Source organism: Geotrypetes seraphini, chromosome 18 (genome assembly GCF_902459505.1).
Source record: "Geotrypetes seraphini chromosome 18, aGeoSer1.1, whole genome shotgun sequence".
Taxonomy (NCBI): Eukaryota; Metazoa; Chordata; class Amphibia; order Gymnophiona; family Dermophiidae; genus Geotrypetes; species Geotrypetes seraphini.
In genome coordinates, this window is record NC_047101.1 from 25390406 (window position 1) to 25418280 (window position 27875).

The 27875-nt window shown below is 40.9% G+C and overlaps 1 protein-coding gene across 5 annotated transcripts in view; it reads right to left on the reverse strand.

Annotated features, from left to right (window-relative positions):
* Positions 1-10139: 10139 nt before the first annotated feature.
* The window catches only part of TMCO6 (transmembrane and coiled-coil domains 6), a 50045-nt gene continuing 32309 nt past the window's right edge, over positions 10140-27875 (reverse strand). For 4 of the 5 annotated variants that reach the window (XM_033927372.1, XM_033927374.1, XM_033927373.1 and 1 more), the window contains 7 exons: positions 24871-24987; positions 23843-23954; positions 23551-23731; positions 17847-17941; positions 15727-15894; positions 11914-12017; positions 10141-11398 (listed from right to left, as the gene is read on the reverse strand). In XM_033927372.1, the coding sequence (XP_033783263.1) occupies positions 11338-11398; positions 11914-12017; positions 15727-15894; positions 17847-17941; positions 23551-23731; positions 23843-23954; positions 24871-24987 (838 nt within the window). In that variant the 3' untranslated portion in view covers positions 10141-11337. Of the gene's footprint in view, positions 11399-11913; positions 12018-15722; positions 15895-17846; positions 17942-23550; positions 23732-23842; positions 23955-24870; positions 24988-27875 lie in introns of all 5 variants that reach the window. The other variant, XM_033927375.1, reaches the window with a different exon arrangement.

Here is a 27875-nt window from a genome sequence, read left to right on the forward strand (position 1 = left end):
GAAACACCCCCCCCTTGTAACTTTTTTTTGGAAAATCGAAACACCCCCCCCTTGTAACTTTTTTTTGGAAAATCGAAACACCCCCCCCTTGTAACTTTTTTTTGGAAAATCGAAACACCCCCCCCTTGTAACTTTTTTTTGGAAAATCGAAACACCCCCCCCTTGTAACTTTTTTTTGGAAAATCGAAACACCCCCCCCTTTTAACTTTTTTTTGGAAAATCGAAACACCCCCCCCTTGTAACTTTTTTTTGGAAAATCGAAACACCCCCCCCTTGTAACTTTTTTTTGGAAAATCGAAACACCCCCCCCTTGTAACTTTTTTTTGGAAAATCGAAACACCCCCCCCTTGTAACTTTTTTTTGGAAAATCGAAACACCCCCCCCTTGTAACTTTTTTTTGGAAAATCGAAACACCCCCCCCTTGTAACTTTTTTTTGGAAAATCGAAACACCCCCCCCTTGTAACTTTTTTTTGGAAAATCGAAACACCCCCCCCTTGTAACTTTTTTTTGGAAAATCGAAACACCCCCCCTTGTAACTTTTTTTTGGAAAATCGAAACACCCCCCCCTTGTAACTTTTTTTTGGAAAATCGAAACACCCCCCCCTTGTAACTTTTTTTTGGAAAATCGAAACACCCCCCCCTTGTAACTTTTTTTTGGAAAATCGAAACACCCCCCCCCTTGTAACTTTTTTTTGGAAAATCGAAACACCCCCCCCCCTTGTAACTTTTTTTTGGAAAATCGAAACACCCCCCCCCTTGTAACTTTTTTTTGGAAAATCGAAACACCCCCCCCCTTGTAACTTTTTTTTGGAAAATCGAAACACCCCCCCCCTTGTAACTTTTTTTTGGAAAATCGAAACACCCCCCCCTTGTAACTTTTTTTTGGAAAATCGAAACACCCCCCCCTTGTAACTTTTTTTTGGAAAATCGAAACACCCCCCCCTTGTAACTTTTTTTTGGAAAATCGAAACACCCCCCCCTTGTAACTTTTTTTTGGAAAATCGAAACACCCCCCCCTTGTAACTTTTTTTTGGAAAATCGAAACACCCCCCCCTTGTAACTTTTTTTTGGAAAATCGAAAACACCCCCCCCCTTGTAACTTTTTTTTGGAAAATCGAAAACACCCCCCCCTTGTAACTTTTTTTTGGAAAATCGAAACACCCCCCCCCTTGTAACTTTTTTTTGGAAAATCGAAACACCCCCCCCCTTGTAACTTTTTTTTGGAAAATCGAAACACCCCCCCCTTGTAACTTTTTTTTGGAAAATCGAAACACCCCCCCCTTGTAACTTTTTTTTGGAAAATCGAAACACCCCCCCCCTTGTAACTTTTTTTTGGAAAATCGAAACACCCCCCCCTTGTAACTTTTTTTTTGGAAAATCGAAACACCCCCCCCTTGTAACTTTTTTTTGGAAAATCGAAACACCCCCCCCTTGTAACTTTTTTTTGGAAAATCGAAACACCCCCCCCTTGTAACTTTTTTTTGGAAAATCGAAACACCCCCCCCTTGTAACTTTTTTTTGGAAAATCGAAACACCCCCCCCTTGTAACTTTTTTTTGGAAAATCGAAACACCCCCCCTTGTAACTTTTTTTTGGAAAATCGAAACACCCCCCCTTGTAACTTTTTTTTGGAAAATCGAAACACCCCCCCTTGTAACTTTTTTTTGGAAAATCGAAACACCCCCCCTTGTAACTTTTTTTTGGAAAATCGAAACACCCCCCCTTGTAACTTTTTTTTGGAAAATCGAAACATCCCCCCCTTGTAACTTTTTTTTTGAAAATCGAAACATCCCCCCCCTTGTAACTTTTTTTTGGAAAATCGAAACACCCCCCCCTTGTAACTTTTTCTTGGAAAATCGAAACACCCCCCCCTTGTAACTTTTTCTTGGAAAATCGAAACACCCCCCACTTGTAACTTTTTTTTGGAAAATCGAAACACCCCCCCCTTGTAACTTTTTTTTGGAAAATCGAAACACCCCCCCTTGTAACTTTTTTTTGGAAAATCGAAACACCCCCCCCTTGTAACTTTTTTTTGGAAAATCGAAACACCCCCCCCTTGTAACTTTTTTTTGGAAAATCGAAACACCCCCCCCCTTGTAACTTTTTTTTGGAAAATCGAAACACCCCCCCCCTTGTAACTTTTTTTTGGAAAATCGAAACACCCCCCCCCTTGTAACTTTTTTTTGGAAAATCGAAACACCCCCCCCCCTTGTAACTTTTTTTTGGAAAATCGAAACACCCCCCCCTTGTAACTTTTTTTTGGAAAATCGAAACACCCCCCCCTTTTAACTTTTTTTTGGAAAATCGAAACACCCCCCCCTTGTAACTTTTTTTTGGAAAATCGAAACACCCCCCCCTTGTAACTTTTTTTTGGAAAATCGAAACACCCCCCCCTTGTAACTTTTTTTTGGAAAATCGAAACACCCCCCCCTTGTAACTTTTTTTTGGAAAATCGAAACACCCCCCCCCTTGTAACTTTTTTTTGGAAAATCGAAACACCTCCCCCTTGTAACTTTTTTTTGGAAAATCGAAACACCCCCCCCTTGTAACTTTTTTTTGGAAAATCGAAACACCCCCCCCTTGTAACTTTTTTTTGGAAAATCGAAACACCCCCCCCTTGTAACTTTTTTTTGGAAAATCGAAACACCCCCCCCTTGTAACTTTTTTTTGGAAAATCGAAACACCCCCCCCTTGTAACTTTTTTTTGGAAAATCGAAACACCCCCCCCTTGTAACTTTTTTTTGGAAAATCGAAACACCCCCCCCTTGTAACTTTTTTTTGGAAAATCGAAACACCCCCCCTTGTAACTTTTTTTTGGAAAATCGAAATACCCCCCCTTGTAACTTTTTTTGGGAAAATCGAAACACCCCCCCCTTGTAACTTTTTTTGGGAAAATCGAAACACCCCCCCCTTGTAACTTTTTTTGGGAAAATCGAAACACCCCCCCCTTGTAACTTTTTTTGGGAAAATCGAAATACCCCCCCCTTGTAACTTTTTTTTGGAAAATCGAAACACCCCCCCCTTGTAACTTTTTTTGGGAAAATCGAAACACCCCCCCCTTGTAACTTTTTTTGGGAAAATCGAAACACCCCCCCCTTGTAACTTTTTTTGGGAAAATCGAAACACCCCCCCCTTGTAACTTTTTTTGGGAAAATCGAAACACCCCCCCCTTGTAACTTTTTTGGGAAAATCGAAACACCCCCCCCTTGTAACTTTTTTTTGGAAAATCGAAACACCCCCCCCTTGTAACTTTTTTTTTGAAAATCGTAATACCCCCCCCCTTGTAACTTTTTTTTTGAAAATCGTAATACCCCCCCCTTGTAACTTTTTTTTTGAAAATCGTAATACCCCCCCTTGTAACTTTTTTTTTGAAAATCGTAATACCCCCCACTTGTAACTTTTTTTTTGAAAATCGTAATACCCCCCCCTTGTAACTTTTTTTTTGAAAATCCTAATACCCCCCCCTTGTAACTTTTTTTTTGAAAATCCTAATACCCCCCCCTTGTAACTTTTTTTTTGAAAATCCTAATACCCCCCCTTGTAACTTTTTTTTTGAAAATCCTAATACCCCCCCTTGTAACTTTTTTTTTGAAAATCCTAATACCCCCCCTTGTAACTTTTTTTTTGAAAATCCTAATACCCCCCCTTGTAACTTTTTTTTTGAAAATCCTAAATACCCCCCCCTTGTAACTTTTTTTTTGAAAATCCTAATACCCCCCCCCTTGTAACTTTTTTTTTGAAAATCCTAATACCCCCCCTTGTAACTTTTTTTTTGAAAATCCTAATACCCCCCCTTGTAACTTTTTTTTTGAAAATCCTAATACCCCCCCCTTGTAACTTTTTTTTTGAAAATCCTAATACCCCCCCCTTGTAACTTTTTTTTTGAAAATCCTAATACCCCCCCTTGTAACTTTTTTTTTGAAAATCCTAATACCCCCCCTTGTAACTTTTTTTTTGAAAATCCTAATACCCCCCCTTGTAACTTTTTTTTTGAAAATCCTAATACCCCCCCCTTGTAACTTTTTTTTTGAAAATCCTAATACCCCCCCCTTGTAACTTTTTTTTTGAAAATCGTAATACCCCCCCTTGTAACTTTTTTTTGAAAATCGTAATACCCCCCCTTGTAACTTTTTTTTTGAAAATCGTAATACCCCCCCTTGTAACTTTTTTTTTGAAAATCGTAATACCCCCCCTTGTAACTTTTTTTTTGAAAATCGTAATACCCCCCCCTTGTAACTTTTTTTTTGAAAATCGTAATACCCCCCCTTGTAACTTTTTTTTTTGAAAATCGTAATACCCCCCCTTGTAACTTTTTTTTTGAAAATCGTAATACCCTCCCTTGTAACTTTTTTTTTGAAAATCGTAATACCCCCCCCTTGTAACTTTTTTTTTGAAAATCGTAATACCCCCCTTGTAACTTTTTTTTTGAAAATCGTAATACCCCCCCTTGTAACTTTTTTTTTGAAAATCGTAATACCCCTCCCCTTGTAACTTTTTTTTGAAAATCGTAATACCCCCCCTTGTAACTTTTTTTTGAAAATCGTAATACCCCCCCTTGTAACTTTTTTTTTGAAAATCGTAATACCCCCCCTTGTAACTTTTTTTTTGAAAATCGTAATACCCCCCCTTGTAACTTTTTTTTTGAAAATCGTAATACCCCCCCCTTGTAACTTTTTTTTTGAAAATCGTAATACCCCCCCTTGTAACTTTTTTTTTGAAAATCGTAATACCCCCCCTTGTAACTTTTTTTTTGAAAATCGTAATACCCCCCCTTGTAACTTTTTTTTGAAAATCGTAATACCCCCCCCTTGTAACTTTTTTTTTGAAAATCGTAATACCCCCCCCTTGTAACTTTTTTTTTGAAAATCGTAATACCCCCCCCTTGTAACTTTTTTTTTGAAAATCGTAATACCCCCCCTTGTAACTTTTTTTTTGAAAATCGTAATACCCCCCCCTTGTAACTTTTTTTTTGAAAATCGTAATACCCCCCCCCCTTGTAACTTTTTTTTTGAAAATCGTAATACCCCCCCCTTGTAACTTTTTTTTTGAAAATCAAGCATCAAAAAGAATGTCACTTCATGGATATAAGAGCAAAAAGAGAATATGAAGAGAGGCTAGCCAGGGAAGTACGAAATTTCAAACCGTTCTTCAGATATGTTAAAGAGAAGCAGCCGGTTAGGGAGGAGGTGGGACTGCTGGATGACGGAGATAGGAAAGGAGTGGTGAAGGAGGAAAAAGAAGTGGCAGATAGATTAAACATGTTCTTTTTGTCAGTATTTACAAAAGAAGACACCTCCAACATGCCGGAACCTGAAAAATCTTCAAAGGAGATCAAGCAGAAAAATGAACATCCATGGAGGTAAGCCTTGTACACAAGCAGATAGATAGATTAAAAACTGACAAATCTCCGGGCCTGGATGGAATCCACCCTAGGGTATTGAAAAAACTAAAGGAGGAAATAGTGGAACTACTATACCAGGTTTGTAATCTATCCCTGAAAACAGGCGTGATGGAAACAGTGTAGGGCACCTTTTCTCAAAGCTGGAAAGCATTCTGTGGAATACCCCAGGGGCCCCCACTACCACTAGTACTCTTCAATTTATTTATGAGCTTCCTAGGCAGCCTTCCCTTCACAGATGGAGAATGTCTACTATCCTAAGCAGACATCGTTCTCCTAATTCCACTCAATGGAGATGTGAAGGGTGCTTTCATTAAGGTCTCTAAAGACACTGACAAAATCTACTTTTGGGCATTATCCAAGAATCTAAAACTAAACATTACCAAAACAAAATTACTTTGGTTACACAATGCAACACACAAACTGTTCCCATTTGCCTACCCTTATCCTCAGGCATAACACTAAACATTGAAAAATCTTCCAAAGTTCTTATACCGTCTTCAGCGGGAGTGTTAAGTGTGAATTTCATTTGATCTATATAAATGAGTGCACTGTGGTGGGTGTAGCCCCTTTTCTTGATCTTTACATTTGCTAGGGTCAGAGTTTTCTATGTCGATGAGAAGAGCAGCAGCAGCTTTTAATCACTTGTTGATTACTGTGAGAAAAAATCAACTTGAGGCCTTTTCTTCCTCCCGTTTTTCATGTTAAATGTAGATCTGCAGGGGACTACCCACCTCTGGTGAGTAACATATTTAAGAACATAAGAACATAAGAACATAAGAAGTTGCCTCCGCTGAGGCAGACCATAGGTCCATCCTGCTCAGCGGTCCGCTCCCGCGGCGGCCCATCAGGCCCATTGCCTGAGCAATGGTCTATACCTATCTATACCCCCCAATCCCTTTTTCTTCTAGGAATCTATCCAAACCTTCTTTGAAACCATTTAATGTTTTCTTGTCTACAACAGCCTCTGGAAGCGCGTTCCATGTGTCCACTACCCTCTGAGTGAAGAAGAACTTCCTAGCGTTTGTTCTAAACCTGTCCCCTTTCAATTTCTCCAAGTGCCCCCTTGTACTTGTGGTGCCCCTTAATTTGAAAAATCTGTCCCTGTCTACTTTTTCTATGCCCTTCAGGATCTTGAAGGTTTCTATCATGTCTCCTCTAAGTCTTCGCTTTTCCAGGGAGAAAAGTCCCAACTGCTTCAATCTGTCAGAATATGGGAGATTTTCCATTCCCTTTATCAGTTTGGTTGCTCTTCTTTGTACTCCCTCAAGTACCGCCATGTCTTTCTTGAGGTACGGTGACCAGTACTGGACACAGTACTCCAGATGCGGCCGTACCATTGCACGATACAGCGGCATGATGACTTCCTTCGTCCTGGTCGTAATACCCTTCTTAATGATACCCAGCATTCTGTTTGCTTTCCTAGAGGCTGTGGCGCATTGCGCCGATGCCTTCAGTGTTGCGTCTACCATCACTCCCAGGTCTCTCTCCAGGTTACTAACCCCTAGTGATGTTCCCCCCATTTTGTATGTGAACATCGGGTTCTTTTTCCCCACGTGCATGACCTTGCATTTCCCCACGTTGAAGCTCATCTGCCACTTTTCGGCCCACTTTTCCAGCTGCGTTAGATCCTTTTGGAGATCCTCGCAGTCTTCCTTGGTTTGAGCCCTGCTGTATAGTTTGGTGTCATCTGCAAATTTAATGACTTCACACTTAGTTCCCGCCTCTAGGTCATTTATGTAGATATTGAACAAGAGTGGTCCCAGCACCGACCCCTGCGGAACTCCGCTCGTGACCCCTTTCCAGTCTGAGTAGTGGCCCTTTACGCCAACCCTCTGCTTCCTGTTTGCCAGCCAGTTTTTGATCCATCGGTGGACCTCCCCTTGTACCCCGTGGTTCCATATCTTTTTAAGCAGTCTCTCATGTGGCACCTTGTCGAAGGCTTTTTGGAAATCAAGGTAAATGATGTCTATAGATTCCCCTTTATCCACCTGGCTGTTCACTCCCTCAAAGAAGTACAATAAGTTTGTGAGGCATGACCTACCCTTACAGAAGCCATGTTGACTCGGATTTAGCTGCCCATTTTTTTCGATGTGCTCATAGATGCTGTCTTTAATCAGTGCCTCCATCATCTTTCCCGGGACTGAGGTCAGGCTCACCGGCCTGTAGTTTCCCGGGTCCCCCCTTGCGCCCTTCTTGAAGATGGGCGTGACATTTGCTATTTTCCAATCCTCCGGGATCTCTCCGGTTTTTAAGGATAGGTTGCATATCTGTCGAAGTGGCTCCGCTATTACGTCTTTTAGTTCCTTGAGTACCCTTGGGTGAATGCCATCCGGACCCGGCGATTTGTCGCTCTTTAGTCTGTCGATCTGCTTGAGTACATCCTCTTGGCTTACCTCTAAATCGACCAGCTTATCGTCTTGGTCTCCTATTACGATCTCCTCGGGTTCCGGAATGGTGGTTATATTCTCCATCGTGAAGACTGACGTGAAGAACTCATTTAACCTGTCAGCTATCTCTTTCTCTTCTTTTACAACTCCCTTTCTGTCTCCATCGTCCAATGGTCCCACTTCTTCTCTCGCCGGTTGCTTCCCCTTGACGTATCTGAAGAACGACTTGAAGTTTGTTGCTTCCTTTGCCAGTCTCTCTTCGTATTCTCTTTTTGCTTTTCTAACCACTCGGTGACACTCTTTCTGGTGTTCTTTGTGCCCTTTTTGGTTCTCCTCTGTTTGGTCTTTTTTCCATTTTCTGAACGATGCTTTCTTGTCGCTTATCGCCTTCTTTACTGCACTTGTTATCCACACTGGGTTTTTTGTTCTATTTTTTTTGCACCCTTTTCTGAACTTGGGGATGCATATGCTTTGTGCTTCGTGCACAGTCTCCTTGAATAAGGTCCAGGCCTTTTCTACGGATTCCGTCTTCCCTATGTTGCTTTTGAGCTTCTTTCCCACCATTTTTCTCATGGCATCATAATTTCCTTTTTTGAAGTTGAGTGCCGTCGTTGTGGTTCTTTTCCCCTTTGATGATCCAATTTCAAGCCTGCACTGGATCATGTTGTGATCGCTGTTACCTAGTGGGGGTAATACCGCCACCTCCTTTGCTGTCCCCCCTAGTCCGTTGAAGATTAGGTCAAGAGTGGCATCGCCCCTTGTTGGTTCCGTGACCAGCTGCTCCATGAAACAGTCCCTCGTGACTTCTATGAATTTTGTTTCTCTTGCGCAGTTTGAGTGCCCAATACTCCAGTCTATCCCAGGATGGTTGAAGTCCCCCATCACCACCACATTTCCGCTTCTGCATACCTGCTTCAGTTCAGCCTCCATCTCCTGGTCGATTTCTTCCGGTTGTCCAGGTGGGCGGTAGTACAGACCCAGTTTAATGTCTGCTCCTGCTCCTCCCTGTAGCTTAACCCATAGTGATTCCAGGCCATCCGCCCGTACTGTTGTTTCCGTTCTGGCTGATGGTATGGAGTCTTTTATGTACAGCGCTATTCCTCCACCCTTTTTATGTGTCCTGTCTCTCCTGTATAGTTTGTACCCTGGTATGGCCACATCCCATTGATTGTCCTCAGTCCACCACGTTTCTGTGACTCCAATTATGTCTAGGTCCTTATTGCTGGCTGTGATTTCCAGTTCTCCCATTTTGGCCCTCAGGCTCCTAGCATTTGGGAGAACTGGAAATCACAGCCAGCAATAAGGACCTAGACATAATTGGAGTCACAGAAACGTGGTGGACTGAGGACAATCAATGGGATGTGGCCATACCAGGGTACAAACTATACAGGAGAGACAGGACACATAAAAAGGGTGGAGGAATAGCGCTGTACATAAAAGACTCCATACCATCAGCCAGAACGGAAACAACAGTACGGGCGGATGGCCTGGAATCACTATGGGTTAAGCTACAGGGAGGAGCAGGAGCAGACATTAAACTTTGTGAATTTCGTTTATTACTACTATTTATTTTTTCTTTTGAGATACATATGTATATACCATACCATATCACACCCTACCATGTTTGTCATGAGAGGATGGGATATAACAGCACGAATCTTCCGACCCAGGCAAATAGTGACAGGTTTGTTAGACAAGGTGCAAAGAATGCTAGGATCTGTACTGCATTTTGTGTTCTACAATTTGGTAAAGTGTTAGGAAAGATGTCAAGGCTCTGAAGTCTAGAAAAGTAGGAAACAAACAGCGAAGGAGACTGGTGCCCAATCACTTTTATCAATATCAAGACTCGATACAATTGTGTTTTAACCCAAAAGGGCCTGCCTCAGGAGTTTGAAAATCTGATCGTGTTGAGTCTTGATATTAATAAAAGTGATTGGGCAGCAGAGTCTCCTTTGCTGTTTGGTTCCTACTTTCCGAGCTTTTGGGAAGTTGGCATCTGCTGTTTTCCTGAGAAGGCTCTGGAGCCTGTCAACAGCAAGCTGTGAAGGAATCTGTAAAATGCAAACTTCTCTTTAATATGTAACACGTTCTGAGCTCTCCTGGGAGGATGAGATATAAAACCAAATAAATAAAATTGTTTATATCAAAAATTATCCTGGAAACAAAAAGTGAAAACACACAAAGTTGCAAGTCTATACAATGAAGATTTTATTTACATTAGATAACACTTGCTGTCTTTTGTATAAATATAATTTACAAAGCCATCGGTATAAACCAAAATGACACTGAAGGTGCTTATTTAACTATTTTCTCTTTACCTAAATTCTTTTATCCTATAAACAGGAACAAGCCTCAGATTGTGGAGTTTTACCCATTCAGGGTTCTTTCAAAGAGAAAGATGGTTTTCCTTCTTTTAAAAAAGTTAATAATTCAAGTTTTGAAATATGTCATAAGTATTTAGTTTGCTTGTTTTAAGATATAATAATTGCTCTACCTTTTACTTTCCATCGTTGCTAATAAGGCTTTTCCCTGACGCAGCAGAGATGTAATTTGACCCCGCGAAACGTAGGCCACGTTGGATTGAGAGTAGCAAGCAATGGCCCTGGTTCTTAAAAGCATAAGAGCAAAAGCTAAGTACTTTTGGTTTCAAGAAGTTTTAAACGTTTCAAAAGTCTGAATGAAGCTAAAAAAAGTTTACAGCACTAATGCACTTTTGGTATAGTACTTTTGATACAGCACTTTAAAGCATTAGTACACTTTACACTAGTGCACTTTTGTCAGTTCTGAGCTTCTGAAATGTACTGTGAGGTTCAAATGGTCTTTAATATTAATGAATTATTAACTTTTTAGGAATCTAGGAATTGAGTTTATCAGAAATAAGATTAGAAGGCAATAATAATTCAGTTAGAAGAAATTAATTTAAGAAATAAAAGATTAATTGTATATGTTAAGGTAGGGAGGATGGGTTCAAGCCAGTGATGTTAATAGGAGTAAGAGAAGAAAAGCCATCTTTCTCTTTGAAAGAACCCTGAATGGGTAAAACGCCACAATCTGAGGCTTGTTCCTGATAAAAGAATTTAGATAAAGAGAAAAAAGTTAAATAAGCACCTTCAGTGTCATTTTGGTTTATACCGATGGTTTTGTAAATTATATTTCATTGATAGGTTACCATCAGGTTTTTTCTATTTATTTTTGTATAAATATTACATAGGCCTCCTAACCAATGCTAAATATCACATTAACAGAAACATAATAATGAGCACAGCCTTTGGTGGGAAAGTTATGAATTTAGAAGTCTATCCTGTGCAACATAGGTAAGAGTTCCCAGACAGAGCAAAACGTCACTCCCAATGCTGAGTCAAGGTTCTTAAGCTGTGGCATTCCAAAGCAGCTCAAAATCATTCATTTCACTTCTTATAAAGAAACAACAAAAGCTGCTTAACCTCTTCCCCCTGCCAACAGCACACGCAGATCCAAAAGCTATTTGGTTCAGAAAGGGTTCCAGATCTGCTATGCAACACACTGTATCTGAACTGGAGCTTCCTTCTGTCATTCCTGGGTTGGTTTTGTAGACAGCAATCCTGTTGTTCCATTATCATGGTAGGTTAAACTTAAGGAAGAAAAAAAGTACATGATATAGACAAGTGTCTGAAAATGACTTCACTTCTGAGAATTTATAGCTTTAGCTAACGAGTAATAAATATATCCAAAATACCAGTCTTGAATTTAGACTTAGGCTTATAATACAAAACTGGTGTTCAGAAATCAAGGCATGTTAAATCAAAAGAGCTTTCTCAGCTATGGAGCATGGAAGTACCGGTACCATATGATAGCGACTAATCATATCTCAATTTACCTGGATTGTCAAGATCTTGGCTAGATTAGCAACTTCCTGCTAGGCCCTTTTTTCTTTCCTTAACTCAGTTATTATGCTGTCAAAGCAGTCCCTGGGTCAGAGGGTCAAGTGAAATCATACTTTCCAGAACACTACCATCACTTGCCTTAAGTTGTTGCCTCTACAGCACCCTCAGCTGCATCAGACCTGGGCCAAGACTTGAAATCAGATCCACACCAGACAAAACACATATAAGACCATTTTTGTTACCATGTGCAGTGCTCTCTCACCTGCATTTTTGCCTTAAAGCTTCAACCTGACGACTTAGCTCTTGATTGTTCCGATACTGCTCCAGAGCCAACAAGCCTGCCTGGTTTAGAAAGTCTCCAACAATCTGTTCAGAAATCAAAGAGGTAAAATTATGATACCATGGTTCTCAACAGCACTAAGGGAAAAAGATATACTATACCTTTCTCTTATGTGCCAACATGTTAAAGAATCCATGCAGTACACAAGGGTAAAGAAGCTGCCCATCTTTGTAAGAGATTTAAAAAGCAGGTTGTAGAGGATAAGCATTAAAGATAGTTTCTGGCAGGCCCACTCCTAGCTCATTTCTTTATTTATAACAACCCGTGAACTACTGTCTGCCTCTGGAACAGGGCATTAATTTGGTAGGATTTGTTTGCCCTTTCTTTTTTTTTTCTTCCAGGTATAAGTTCTTCTGCACCACAGTATGGCTGGGAAACATCATATCAAAGCTCAGGTTGAAACTTCTGTCTCTGTGCAGACAGAAAATGTTCCCCAGGCAGAGGGAGAAGTTCCATGTACAAGCTGTCTTCAGCTTGAATCTCTCATGAAGGAAGTAAAAGAACTTAGGGAGGCGGTGGCAAGATTGAGAAGTATCCGTTAGAATGAGGTACATCGATGAAATGGTTCATGAGGTGTCAAAGATTTCCAGCAGTTGGGAAGAAAAGGCTATGCTGAGGGAAGACAGCTAGACTCAGATTACGGAACACTGCAAGATTGGTACTGTGACTACCCCCGCCCTTGAACTGAAGAACCAGTATGCTGTCCTGGAAGTGGAGGAGATGAGAGGAAGGACCAGAGCTTGAAATCCCAAAAGTACTGGATCCGTGACTACTAGAAGGTGTAAGATAGTGGTAGTTGGCGATTCCCTTATGAGGGGTACAGAAACGTCCATCTGCAGACCAGACATCATGTCATGAGAGGTATGCTGTCTGCTTGGTGCCAAAATCCAAGATGTTACGGAGAGCTTGCCGAGACTCATCAAGCCTGATGACTATTATCCGATGCTGGTCATCCACATTGGCACAAACGATACTGCCAGGTACCCCTGCGAACATGTCAAAAGTGATTTTGTGGCTGTGGGAGAGAAGGTAAAGCAGTCAGGTATGCAGGTAGTATTCTCGTCCATCCTCCCTGTCGAGGATAAAGGCAAGGGCAAAGAAACTCACATCCTGGAGGTGAATTCGTGCCTATATAGATGGTGTCGTCGAGAGCGTTTTAGCTACCTGGACCGCAGGGATGGTGTGAATCAATCAAAGAAAGGAAGAAGTGTCTTCGGCAGCAGGCTGGCTAATCTACTGAAGAGGGTTTTAAACTAGAAGTGATGGGGCAGGGTAATCAAAGCCCCCGGAGTGAGTATAAGCCCTCAGGTAAATAAATCACTTAATATTTCTAAATGGATGGGAAAAGGGGAAAATGTTTGGTAAGCAGTATATACTAATGCTCAAAGTATGGGAAACAAAATTCTGGATCTAGAAGCTGTGATAGAAGAAGAAGAGTTAGATATAGTGGCGATCACAGAGACGTGATTCCTGGAGAACCATGATTAGGATGTAGTTTTTCCAGGCTATAATCTGTTCAGGAAAGTCAGGGTAGGAAGGAGAAGAGGGGAATACCGTTATATGAAACGTCATATGAAAGCCACACAATTGGAGGATGTGCAGGGCAAGGAAGAGGCACTGTGGATCAATTTGGAAAGAGGGAATGGTGAATATATTTACATTGGTGTGATATACAGGCCTCCTTCATAGATGGAAGAAGTAGATAGAGATTTAATAGTAGACATTCAGAATATGTCTAAAAAAGGGGAAGGCTTGCTAATAGGTGATTTTAACATGCCAGATGTTGATTGGGGTATCTCTATTGCGGGGTCTTCTAGAAGTAGGGAGATCCTGGATTCTCTACAAGTAGAACTGTTCCAGCAGTTGGTAATGGAACCCACATGGGATGGGGTCATACTGGACTTAGTGCTTACAAACGGGGAAAGTGTTTCTGATGTTACAGTGGGTGATCATCTGGCATCCAGTGGTCACTGCACGGTACGGTTTAATATTAAGATGGGTATAGAGAGGGCTCATTCAAAAGCAAAGGTTCTAGACTTTTAAAAAACTAACTTTGTTCAGATGGGGGTTTACGTTAAGGAATTATTGTCTGGATGGGGACATCTGGAAGGAGTGGAAATGCGGTGGGCAAAACTGAAAGGAGCGATTGTAAAGGTGACAAACCTTTTTGTGAGGCAAGTAAGTAAAAGAAAGAGGAAAAGAAGGCCGCTTTGGTTCTCAAAAGTAGTAGCTGAGAAGGTAAGGAATAAGAGGTTAGCTTTCATAAACTACAAAAGATTTCAAAAAGAGGAAGACAGGCAAAAATATCTGGAAAAGATAAGAGAGGCTGGTCGTGTAGTCAGGAAAGCAAAGATGCAAATGGAAAAAAAAATAACTGACATGGTAAAACGGGGAGACAAGACATTTTTAGATATATTTGTTAAAGGAAGAAGTGCAAAAGTGGCATTATGAGACTCAAAGGTGAAGGGGAGGAATATGTAGAAGCTGATAAAGAAAAGGCTGAATTGCTTAACAAAAATTTTCCGAGGTGCCGATTTTGCGAATGTTTTGCTCGTCTTGCAAAACACTCGCAAACCGGTGCACTCGTAAACCGAGGTACCACTGTATCTACTTAATGTAAATGCGTATGAATCTCTTTAATTTGAAAGGAAACTCTGCAATGAGAGGGCATAGGAAGAAGTTAAGAGGTGATAAGCTTCAGAGTAATCTAAGGAAATACTTTTTTTTTTTTTTTTTTACAGAGAAAGGGTGGTAGATGCATGGAACAATTTCCCGGAAGAGGTGGTGGAAGCAGAGACCATGTCTGAATTCAAAAGGGCCTGGGATAGGCACGTGGGATCTCTCAGTGAAAGAAAGAGATTGTGGTTATTTTGAAACGAGATAAGTTTTCAGTTGAGTTCTATAATATTTATAAGAACAAGCTCCAAGCAATAACAATCGAAATTCTGTCATGTGAAGCTGCTTGGAATGCTAAAGTATGGTCCAGAAATTTCTTACTTTTACAGCGTTGTACTGACGACAAGGTGACTAGGGCATGAGACTTTCTACTATTTTTATACAATGCTAGAGAAAATCTATTAACCATGTAAAACGGAGCAGTACCATACATAACCTTATAGCAAAAGCAACCCAACTTAAACAAAACACGAGCCTCCAATGCAATTCACAATAAAATGGAGTCACATGATAATATTTTTTAAGACCGTAGATAATTTTAACCGCTGTATTCTGAATCAACATGGGAGTCGAACCATGTCTTTCTTAGGAATTGTTAAACACACGATATTACAATAATCCAAAAGACTCAATAATAAAGATTGTACCAGAAGTTTAAAAGCAGAAAACTAAAAAAAAAAGGTTTAATGGTACGCAGTTTCCATAGTGTGTAATAACCCTTACATACCACTGCATCTATTTGTTTTTTCATAGTCAGATGCTGGTCCAAAATAACTCCCAATATTTTAATTGTTGGTTGAGTTGTATATATGGTAGAATTTATACTAATCGATGGCTCATGGGAAAAATGAGTTCCTGCGGGGACGGGGACAAATTTGTCCCCATGTCATTCTCTATCAGGAATCTCCAGTCTGACCTAACCCACTTTTGAACCAAATATGTCCTGTTCTGTTAAATTTTCAATTATTTTTGTCCCTGGTTAAAAAAAAAAAAAGTCTAACTCCCCTAATGTATAAATTCTATTCTGTTAGTTGGAAGGAAGCTGAGATATATACCTACATGTGCACAATGCCTGAAGAGAAGATGCAGCATTTCCAAAGTCTGCTGTACCACTTCTAGGTCAGGACTGTTTAGAAGAACAAGCAACGATGAAAGGATCCGTCTCTCTCTCAGCTGCTGGCAATAGGCAGGACCCTTTTCCGCCAGGTTACACAGTACAATTAGAACCTAGGGGAAAGACACAGCTGTGAGAAAGCCTGACTCTGAGCTTAAGCCCAAAGGACAGCATTGAACTACAACAAAGACAGTGCCCACTATTGTATCTGTACTTAATATTTGCATTCATAGAAATAATGCAGCTGGACTGTTTCTTGTTTTCCATTAAATATATGGATTATTCCAACTGTTCAGTGCTCCTTGTGATCCTGAGTAAATCGTTGCTCTGTTGATTCAGGCACAAACTTAGAATTAAGCCCTCGAGGCTTGCTTTGAACTACAAATAAATCCCAAATTACTTTCTGCTGAAAGATAGGAAATCTACTGAAACAAATCTTAACTTTGCTGTTGCTGCCACCTATATCTTGGCTGTTTTAGACCGACACCTTACTTTAGATGTACACACGGATTTATTGGTTAGAAAATGCTTCTTTTTTTCTTTTTTTAAATCTTTATTCATTTTATTTCTTTCAACAAGTGTACAATACTATTACAAATGATTCACATAACTCACTTGACATTCTTAAACAACGTTATTATACATATTTTAATTCCCCCCCACCCACCTCCCATCCCTCCCCATATCCACAAAATAATCTATCCAAACATATACATACCTAGACATCTCTCTTCTATATTACAATTAATCTTACATTAACCTATCCCTCCCCCCACCCTTTCTTCCTCAAACTCTTTGTTCATTGTATTATATAAATTAAATGCACAACAAATATAACTTATCATATTACATATATCCCCTAAAATTCCATAGCAATATATTTCCAATATATTTACCCCCTTTCCTTTTCTGTTCATACATATATACCATATTTCTTATATGCATTAATCAGTTAAAATATACTGCTATTTAATTAGAATATCCTATCCCCCCCACCCAACCCCCATTTCTCCAAATTATCCCATAAGGAAAAAGAATAAACCTTAATCATTATAATATTCAATTAATGGCCTCCACACCTCCTGAAACCTTTTAAAATGACCCTTCTGTACTGCAAGTAGTCTTTCCATCTTGTACATATGACATACTGAGTTCCACCAGAAACTACAATTCAGTCTAGAACAGTCTTTCCAATTAGTCGTAGAAAATGCTTCTTGATACTATGGAAACTCAGAACCATCAGAAAATATTTTGATGCAGTATCATTCCGCTTATTGGTTCAATCTTATATTTTAAGTATCATCATCTATTTGGGAACCTTAAAAAAAGCCTTCAAAGACTCCGAGTTATTCAAAATTCGGCAGTTCGACTGATTTGGGGGTTGAAAAAATGGGAACACATAAGTCCCTATTATCAAAAACTACACTGGCTGCCCCTGGAAGCACAAGTTTTGTTTAAATTTTTTTGTCTTTGTTTTAAATCAATATTTGGTCTGGCCCCTATGTACTTGGTTTCTCAATTTAATTTGGCTAGTTCTATTAGGCCCACACATAGAATTCATATGTTCACCTATCCAACAATAAAGGCCTGCCGCTACAAAAGATTCCTGGACAGAACTCTTGCTTTCTAGGCAGGTAAATGGAACGATTGGCTAGGTAACATTATTATGCATTCCTCATCCTAATTTAGTTTTAGAAAATCAGTAAAAACAAAATTGTTTAATTGATTTGTAACCTAAGAATTTTATAGTTTTTCAATTCTTCTATTCTGTAAGCATGTATTTGATGTGACCATTTCTCTGATTGTCCAGCATTTCTTGTTGTAAACCGCCTCGAACTATTATGGCTTTGGCGGTATATAAGAATAAAATTATTATTATTTTATTTAACCTTTTGAAAAAAGATTATCTGGAGTTTTTAGGACCGTGCCAACTATTGTTCAGTTGCAGCTGTTTTGGCAATGTAAAGCAACAGAAACTGCCTCAAAAGCAGGGCCCTAACCCTTTGCATAGCTTGATTACATTTTCCCTAACTCCAGTGGTTTTTTCCTGTGTTGTCTGACCTACCATCAGATTCACTGCCTTAGAACAGTGTAGTAGCTGGAGGAGTGCGGGGAGTAAATTCAAGTGAAGCACAGCAGAGCAGAACACAGGGTCATTCGCTGAAAAAGAGAAGAAAAGTCATCTTCAATCACTCAAGGACAGGCAGCTGTGCTACCTCGTCTCTTTATCAGAGGAGATGAGAAAGTAAAACTGGTAAAAAATGACAAGAGGCAGATGGAAGCAATCTGAGGCATGAGCTTTTCAGGACCAGAGTCTACCTTTTCACATCTGGCAAAGTGGCCTGTGGCCCAATCCCCCTCAGCTATCCTCATCCCTATCCCCAATTCTCTTGATTTTAGATTAACTCATCCTTCTTCCCATTTGTAAAGGTATTCCACCCAAATTGCTTTCCCCTGCACCCCAATCTCTGACTAGATACTTCCTTTTGATTCAAACCATCTTGGTTCTCTTCCATTTGCAATCTGTATCCCAGAAAGTACTTTTCTGTTCCCCTTACATCTCATACACTCATTGTATGTATCTTGTTGTAAACATCTCTTACTCTCATTGTATGTAACTTGTTGCAAACTGCTTTGAACTTATAGTATAGCGGTATATAAGAAATAAAATTATTATTATTATTATTAAAGACAGTGATTGTCGCTAAACCTGTTTTTGGACAGCTTTAGCGATGATAGCATTTGCTAACCCAATGCAGAAAAATGGCTCACCACATTGTTTACTGCACAATTGTTTATGACTCGATCCGACTATTAATATTAAAATGCCATGTAAACTAGTAGAGCGACTGATGCTCTAACATAGCTTCCTAATGCACAAAAAAAGTGATCGCTTTTAGCGATCCAGAAAAAGTGACCGGTTGCTTACCCGTTAAGCACTTTTCTTTTTTTTACACATGCACTGATGGCAGGCCTTCCCTCCTCAGTGCATCATGTGATTGGCTCAGATGCCTAAGGCCCATCCACTTGGGTGTCTGAGCCAACCAGGGCCTTGGGCCCCTCCCCATGCATCACATGATGCACCAAGGAGGCAAGGCCCACCATTTAGGATCGGCGTGCCTTGAAGGAGGAAAGACCATGCTTCCCTCCTTTCAACAGACAATGGTACCAGGAGGAGGTGGCATTGGGGTTCTGGGGAAGCATCCCTCCTGCCAATTTTCTTTTGTGGGGGGGAGGGGGACAGGAACGCCATGGCAGGAGGAAGTGGGTATCCCTCCTACCAATTTCCTTTTGCGGAGGGAGGCAGAGAAGTGGACATTCCTCCTGTCATTTTCGCTGCTGAAGGGGGGGGGGCGGGTCATGGTGCTGGTGTGTTGGGGAGGGCTGTCATCAGTGGGAGGGGTGCTATTTTTCTTTTTAATGGGGCAGATAATGTGTGTGCAACATGCATAGCATCTATGCCCATTAACAAAAAAAGAAGAAAAAAAAAAAGGTTTCCTGCTCCGAACAGCTGAGTGGAGGAGGCTTTCCTCTGCCTCTCAACTGTTCGGGATTCTCCTGCTGGCTCTAAGCATGTCGCTCTCACAACCATCAATTGGACTGGAGAGATGGGGATTATGACGAACTTCCTTGTGAATCACTTGCATGCAAACCTTTTAGTGCATCAACAGATCTTTTTGAATCGGCCAAAAAATCGGATCAGAGCTGACCCACACGGTCTTACCAATCCTCTTAATGCATCTAGGCCTCTGTCCTTAAAAGCTCATGCCTTAAATTAGTGAGCAACCCAGTCAGGATTTCAAGATTTCCACAATGAGATACATTTACATACAATGCATATGATGAAAACAGTACATGCAAATCAATCTCATGCATACTCATGTGGAAATTGTGAAACCTTGACTGGGTTGTGGCCATTTAGGATCATGGTTGCTCATCCTGACTAATAAGGTACTTCTACTTCCTTTTAAAGTTAGTCATGAAACATGGCATTCAGTGTTAAGTTGCTTGTTGCAATTACAGTGCTTATTTTCTGCAGATTTGCCTGAAGTCATTTTAAACCTTCCGCCAGGGCCAGCCCTTCCACTTTGTGACTGTGGGTTTTGCCCTGCCTTTTGGTCCCCCATTGACTTTAGCAAATGAGGTCCTGTACTGAATTCCTGCCCATGGCTTTAGAGTAGAGGTGGAGGCCCTAATCTGGTCCTCTTAAAGTTACTAGGATTATTTCTTCCTCTATTCATGCTTTGAAGATTATGAAACTTTGTATTGGGTTCATAGACAACGGCGCGAAAGACAAAGGTGCGCCCGGACAATTGAGCGCAGCGCGGAGGCACGCGCCGCTCTAAATTACTCTTTTTAGGGCTCCGACGGGGGGGCGTGTGGGGGGAACCCCCCCCACTTTACTTAATAGACATCGCGCCGGCGTTATGGGGGGTTTGGGGGGGTTGTAACCCTCCACATTTTACTGTAAACTTAACTTTTTCCCTAAAAACAGGGAAAAAGTGAAGTTTTCATTAAAATGTGGGGGGTTACAACCCCCCAAACCCCCCACAACGCGGCACGATGTCTATTAAGTAAAGTGGGGGGTTCCCCCTCCATGCCCCCCCGTTGGAGCCCTAAAAACAGTAATTTAGAGTGTCGCGCGCCTCTGCGCTGTGTTCAATTGTCTGGGTGCGCCTTTGTCCCGGCGCGCTTTTGACCTGACACCTTGTATTGCATGTGCCTGTAGCAGCTCAGTTCTTGTTCTGAACTTTTCCAAACTAACTTTTCCGAACAACCACCAATCAGGTTTGTCAGGATATCTACAAAACCAGATTTATTTATTCATTCATTCATTTTCTATACTGTTCTCCCAGGAGAGCTCAGAATGGTTTACATGAATTTATTTAGCTACTCAAGCATTTTTCCCTGTCTGTCCTGGCGGACTCACAATCTATCTAATGTACCTGGGGAAATGTGGGGATTAAGTGACTTGCCCAGGGTCACAAGGAGCAGCGTGGGTTTGAACCCACAACCCCAGGGAAGCTGAGGCTGTAGCTTTAACCACTGTGCTACACTCTCCCGGATCCAAAGTCAGTCTGTTGAGGGGCCTGTAGCTGGCGCTCTACCCAAATGAAAAGCAAGTGGGCTTCCAAGACAGAGGGGCACTCTTTGTGCCCCCTCTGCCTGATCTTTCAGAGTCTTCCGAGTTTCAGCAGAGCCAATCAAATAGCTTGAAGTTCCAACCGGTTGATTGACCACTTCCTCTAAGAAGAGTTTACAATCTAACTTGGACAGACAGACATGATATGCTTTTAACTGGGCCTTGAACACTGGCAGAGACTGAGCCTGCCTTAGTGATTAAGGCAGCTTGTTCCAAGCTTATAGCGTAGCAGATTAGGAGTTGGCAGTTGAAGAAAAGGGCACAGATAGGAGGTACATACCAGCTGAGCAGAGCTCATGGGAGGGGGGGGCAACACAGGGGGAGATAAGCGAAGAGAGATAGACACCCCCACATCTGTCCCTGGTAACAACTTTTTGTAACTTTGTCATTTTCATTAGGTCCATATCATATAAATAAATGAGTCAGATCCCAGTATCAAGGCATGTACTGAGGCCAATTTCATTTTTAAATATTTCAATTCTGCCTTAGGCTCAGATTCACTAAAGATAGCGATTCAATCGCTGTTAGCCGATTTTCAAACAGTGATTGATTCACTATCAAGGGACAGGTTAAAATTGTGCTGTGGTCTGCACCTTCAGCACCTCCATCATATAAGCCATGCACTCAGAAGTATGTGTAGCTGGACATAAAAATAAGTAAACAGGCCACAGAACCAGAGGAGGAAAATTCACAGCCATGCCAGAGCAACAGGCCTCAGTAGCCCCTGTAAATGAATCTAGAGCACCAATAACAGTTGTGCTGCAGGACTCCATGAAAGACTCAAAGGATAGTGGAGAAAGTTAACCCTATGTCTTTTAATATAAATGAATCCTTGAAATGGGCTACTGGTATTCTGATTCACTGGGGTCTTGGGAAGTATAAGAGGAAAAATTCAGATTTTGACAAGCCTTGGGACCACACGATTATAAATTTGGCTCTCTCACTCACCCATACTAGTTTATATTGGACAACTATTTCGCAGCAAGTACTTTGAACTCTGTCTCCTCTGCCAACTAACACCCTAAAGCAGGGGTGTCAAACTCAATCACATTAAGGAGCCGAAATCCAAAACACAGGCTAAGTCGCAGGCCAGACCCCACCCAATCTCTGCCCCAGACTCCCCCATAACAGTACTAATTATAACACCATTTTTTCCATTCATTTTTCATATATATATACACACACACACAATATAATCTTATTAACACATAATGGTTAACCACAAAATAAACTACACAAAGCACTCTGTATGCTTCTCAACATTCATTCCTACCAGAACACAGATAATCCCTAAGCCAGGGGTGTCCAATGTCGGTCCTCGAGGGCCACAATCCAGTCGGGTTTTCAGGATTTCCCCAATAAATATGCATGAGATCTCTATATATGCTAATAGATCTCATGCATATTCATTGGGGAAATCCTAAAAACCCGACTGGATTGCGGCCCTCAAGGACCGACATTGGACAACCCTGCCCTAAGCAAATACAGGACCAAAAACTAAAAGTACTAATACAGTATATAAAAAAATAAACCCTAAGATTCAAGACTCTGCATGCAGTACAATCCCCAGAGAAAAAACCCAAATGTATTTCTTCCTGAGCAGTGCAAAATATAGACAGCAGATTAAAATTCTCAAAATCGACACAATTCAAACACTAAATTGAAAAGAAAATCATTCCAACCTTTGTTGCCTCCCTCTGGCGGGTGTCTTAGCTTCTGACCATTTTATGTGGCCTGCAGTCTGATGCCCCCATTGTTATCTTGTGGTTGGCTCCCTCCTCCTCACAGTCACAGTGTGCACAAAGCCACGTGCAGCGGCTCCTTGTGCGTTCTGCAACGTCAGAAGGAATGCTTCTGGATGAGGCACGGGACAAAATGAGAGCCGGCGTGGTTAAAAGATTAAGTGAAAGTGGCTATTAGAGCCAAAAAATATCCTTTAAAGCAGGGATGCCCAATACGTCGATCGCGATCGACCGGTAGATTAGGAAGGCAACGCGAGTCGATCGCGAAACCCATCCCGGGCTCCGTGATAGACTCGTGTTGCCGTCATGATCTACCGGGCCGATCAGCTTTCCTCTCCCTGACGTTCCCCACTCCGAGTTCTGAGAACTATTGATGCAAACTGGCCACATGTGCATAAGGACTACAGACCTCAGACCTCACAGCCAGAGATGCCATTGGGTGACCGGGATCCTCTTAAGCACTAAAAGCCTCTGACCGGACAATAACCCCTCCTCCCCCACCAAAAAAAAAGATTAAACGAGCAGAAGACAGGCTCCTTACTCCTCGCCTGAAGAAAGTAAGACTGAGGGGGAGAAACTAATCCCAGAGTGATGGGAGGGAGAGCATGAAAACAACCCTTGCAACTAGTGGGGGCTAAAACCCGATGGTGAAGACTACCAGTCCTGTTGCACAATAAGTCCTTTGTTAGCCTAATGTGAATGAGCAGTAACTGTAGTGAGCTTGGGGCATTAAAAAAACAGGCTGTAGAAACCATATGAAAGACCAAGTTTGGATACATTTTTATTCTCGTATCCCTTTTTGAACCTCTTGACAATGGGGATGATCTCTTAGCTTTTGTTTGTAGATTGGGGATATTTGATGGGATTTTGTGCCATTACAGTACCTGTGAGGTTGTTCAGGACCCAGAGGCACTCCTGCACAACAAAAGGCTGCTGCTGTATGAAATGTTGCATAAAAACAAACAGTGCCACCAACAAACGGCCATCTTGGATTTGTATTTTGCTTCCTGCTGCCTCATTCTCTGCCAGCAAATTACCCAGACAACGCAGCGTAGGTGAAATCAGCTGAAACAGCAAGAAGAACAGTGGCCATCACATGGCTTATAAAAAGTTTAGGCTAAATGTATTCATAGTGAAAAGTATTTGCTATATATTGTGAGAAAGGTGCCACCTTACCAGCTCAAGACCTTCAGCTGCGCTTTGTAAGACCACTGAAGCCTGCTCTATGAGTAGCAGCACTAGGGTAGACATTATGCCAAGGGAGAGTAAGAGCGTATTGTTTATTCGGCTGTGAGAGAAAAGCAAACAAGGCAGGTATTTTAGTTAGATTAGATTAAACGCCATGAAAGAATACAAAAGATGCAGTCTTAGCTTAGCTTCTGAATTTGATTTCACCAACTGTTTTGACTTCTTAAAAGTTAACCTGACACTGACTAATACGTTAAGGGGGGGGAAGGGCCTGTTTTCTTTCCATTTTTTCCTGTGCCATTCAAATTTTGTATGACATAGAGGGGAATACTTTACATTCATATTCTAGGCATGCTTTAAGCTGTTACAGAATTGGTGTTAAGGTGCACCTAACTTTTGACGCAGCTATGTTATAAGTGACTATGTAGTACATAACTTATAGAATCCCATCAGTTGTGTACTCATTGCTTGGCTCATTGCTTAGCTATGTTATAAGTGACTATGCAGTACATAACTTATAGAATCCCATCAGTTGTGTACTCATTGCTTGGCTCATTGCTTAGCTATGTTATAAGTGACTATGCAGTACATAACTTATAGAATCCCATCAGTTGTGTACTCATTGCTTGGCAACATGTTCATGGTTCCACTAAGAAATGTAGGCAGCTAGGCGCATAAGTGCTAGGCTCTATTCTATAATAGTGTGTAAGCACTACTATTAACACCTAAATTTAGGGACCAACCTTTATACTGTAATGCTTGTATCCACGTTTCATGTATTTCAATGTGCTCATAACAGTTGCTCAAAATTGCTTAGACTTTTGTGGAAGTTTGTAAAAAGAACAGACTTTTGTTTTTTGTTTTTTCCAAAATACAGATCACATTCACCATTAAGACAGACTGATCCTAAGTGCCCCATGAAATCCAGCTGAAAGCATGCATTCAGGGACATCAAATAACTGCAAAACACCTCTAAGTGCAAAAATGTTTTCCTTCAGATAACAGGTCTAGTTTACCTGCAAATGAGGTAATGAAGACACCAAGCAAATTCCACAGCCGTCCCAGTTCCCAGCTGCTGGTCAGGCTGCACCAATCGAATCACGTGCTGTATGAGACCAGAGTCAAAAATCAACCTGGATCCAGAAAGAATATGTATTTTTTAATGAATGTATAGTATAAAGACAGACAATACCAAACAGTAATAACAGAAAAATAAATAATCCAGGAAAATCCCAAAACAAGATAAATTATATAGTAACATAGTAAATGATGGTGATAAAGGCCTGAACGGTCCATTCAGTCTGCCCATTAGTTTTACTCATTAAAAATACATGATTAAATTAGCTTATCTCTTTTCTTTGATATTTCTGGGTCTTAGATTCAAGTCCATGGATCCAACTGCTAGAGCTCACTCCAGTCTATCTAACCATCCCATTGTTTGCAGGATACCTACCGTAAAGTCTGGCCAGTAACAACATCATGGTTTTGTATGCTCTAAGAAGTTTGTACATTACATTACATTAGTGATTTTTATTCCGCTTGTACCTTGCGGTTCAAAGCGGATTACATAAGAAGAGAACTGGACATTTCCAGGAGGGTAAATGACATTGGAGAATACAGATTGAGAGTATAGACTTAATAACAGAATGAGTGTATAGACATAATAACATTGGAAGATAAATCAGGTGTACTCAGTGTCCAACAATAGTCAGCCAGCATTGATGGATTCCAGTTGCCCCGATATCTTTTTCTCCATAGTAGCAATGTCCTGAACTTTCGCCATGTTCATCCAAGGTCGTGGAGTTCCAACTGAAGCCCTCCACAGCCCATCCTACACTGAATCACCATATATGGGACATTGACCATGCAAGTTTGTCCAGTAACGGCCTTAGTTCTTTAATTTATACCATTCATTTTCTAATTAGAGATCTTCTTTGTTTATCCCACGCTTTGAATTCCATCACTGTTTTCCTCTCCACATTACAATATCATCCCATCCACAAATAAAGGAAACACTGGACAACAATGTTTTTGCTTCTTCAACACTGTCGGGTATATCTTACAGATTTTTGACTGCTGATCATGAAAATCACGTTTAAAATTACGTATCACATACCTTTTTAACAAAAAAGTACATTTTTACAATTATTTGTTATATTTTCACGCTAATGCAATTAATTCTTAGCCTAATGCTTAATAAATGCCCACTGCTCACGTTATACCTTGCTGGATATAGTATGGGCATGTTCAAGTGTACATTCAGGGCAGATTGCATAACGTCTATGGAAACGATGCAGTATGGGCATGCCTGGGCTTGATGGATGCTACCTGAAAAGGCTATATAAAAGCAGTTCACATACGTGGATTTGGTTCCAGGACAGAAAAATGTGGTACATGAACCACTTGTTGACTCAAGAAAGATATTTTTGCCTCTTCTTCACAAAAAACTTGGACTGATGAAAAATTTTGTAAGTGATGAAAGCAAAGGTTTTCTTTATCTAAGACAGATGTTTCCAAGAATAACTGATGCCAAGATTAATTAAAGCATTTTTGTTGGTCCACAGATCAGACACATCAATGATGAGAGATTTGAAGATCTATTAGTCGGGCCAGAGAAAATTGCCTGGAAAGCATTCAATGATATCGTTGAGAATTTTCTTGACAGTTACAGAGCACCAAACTATATTCAATTGGTTGACAAACTTCTTAGAGTATACAAAACCATGAAATGCAAAATGTCACTGAGGATGCACTTTCTACATTCGCACTTGGGACTTCTTCCCCGCAAATCTCGGTGCAGTCAGCGACAAACATGGTGAAAGTTCAGGACATTGCTACTATGGAAAACTGGTATCAGGGCAACTGGAATCCATCTGACTATTGTTTGATACTGCAATGAGATGCACCAGACAGAGTATAAACAAAAATCAGCAGGAAAATACTTTTAGCTGTGGCGAACTATCAGAACGTATCAGAAACTATGTGCATTACAAAGTGTTATAGTCAATTAAAGATACCATCGTGTTCCTACATGATACACTCAGTGGGAAATTATATTTGTGATTATTTTGAAGGGGTAAAACTTTTGGAAAAATTTGTTGCCCAGTGAAATTAATAATCCATGATTTACTTTAAATTTTAAGGAAAAGTTTAACATATATAATCAACATGCAAGCAGACGAAAGTCATAAAGCTGGCCTAACTAGACTTGGACATGTGGAGGGGCCTAAGCCCCTAAATGCTGAAAGTAGCAGCAGGGAAAAAGTCAATTCTCATAAAAAATGTCCAAAATGAGTTTGTTTTTTTTTAGAATGGCCTACCTCTACGTTCAGCTGTTTAATCACCCATACCACGACTACGTCTAACTTTAGAATACATTATCAACTAAAAATATGCCCAAGTCCCAAACGCCCAAAACAAGACCTTTTAGGCGAAGGAGGGGCCAGTCCTTCATCTAAAAGCTGGATTCTGTAACCAGCGTCTGTCAAAAACAACACTAGCTACAGAATCCCCCCCAACGATCATTGCAGGAGAGATTAGGCATCTCTCCTCCTGCGATCAATGCGGTGGGAGGTGGGCAGGTTGCCAGGGCTGCTGAGCTGATTGCAGCAGCTGGGATCAGCTCAGTGGCCCCTATTCGGAACTTAGACCTGTTTTCACTTGGTCTAAGTCAAAACGTATAAATTCCGACTGGGCAACCTTGTTAAACTTTTGGTTATACTTGGTGTACGACTAAGTCAAGATCGGCCCACCTCCCGCCCTTTCCCCTCCTCTAAAAACGCCTCTTTTCACTCTAGGCGTTTAGAGGCAGGGCAAAGGCCTAAGCTGGTTTTGGATATGTCTAAAACCAGCTTTGATTATCGGTACTTGGACGATCTGTGTTAGTGATCATCCAAGTACCTATTTAGGCCACTTTTTGAAAGTTTTTTTTAAAAAAAATTTTTATTATGAGCCCCTAACTGTTTTGAATCAAAAAATGCACAGTGTGGAAATACATCTAAAGCACTGTATTGCAATCTGG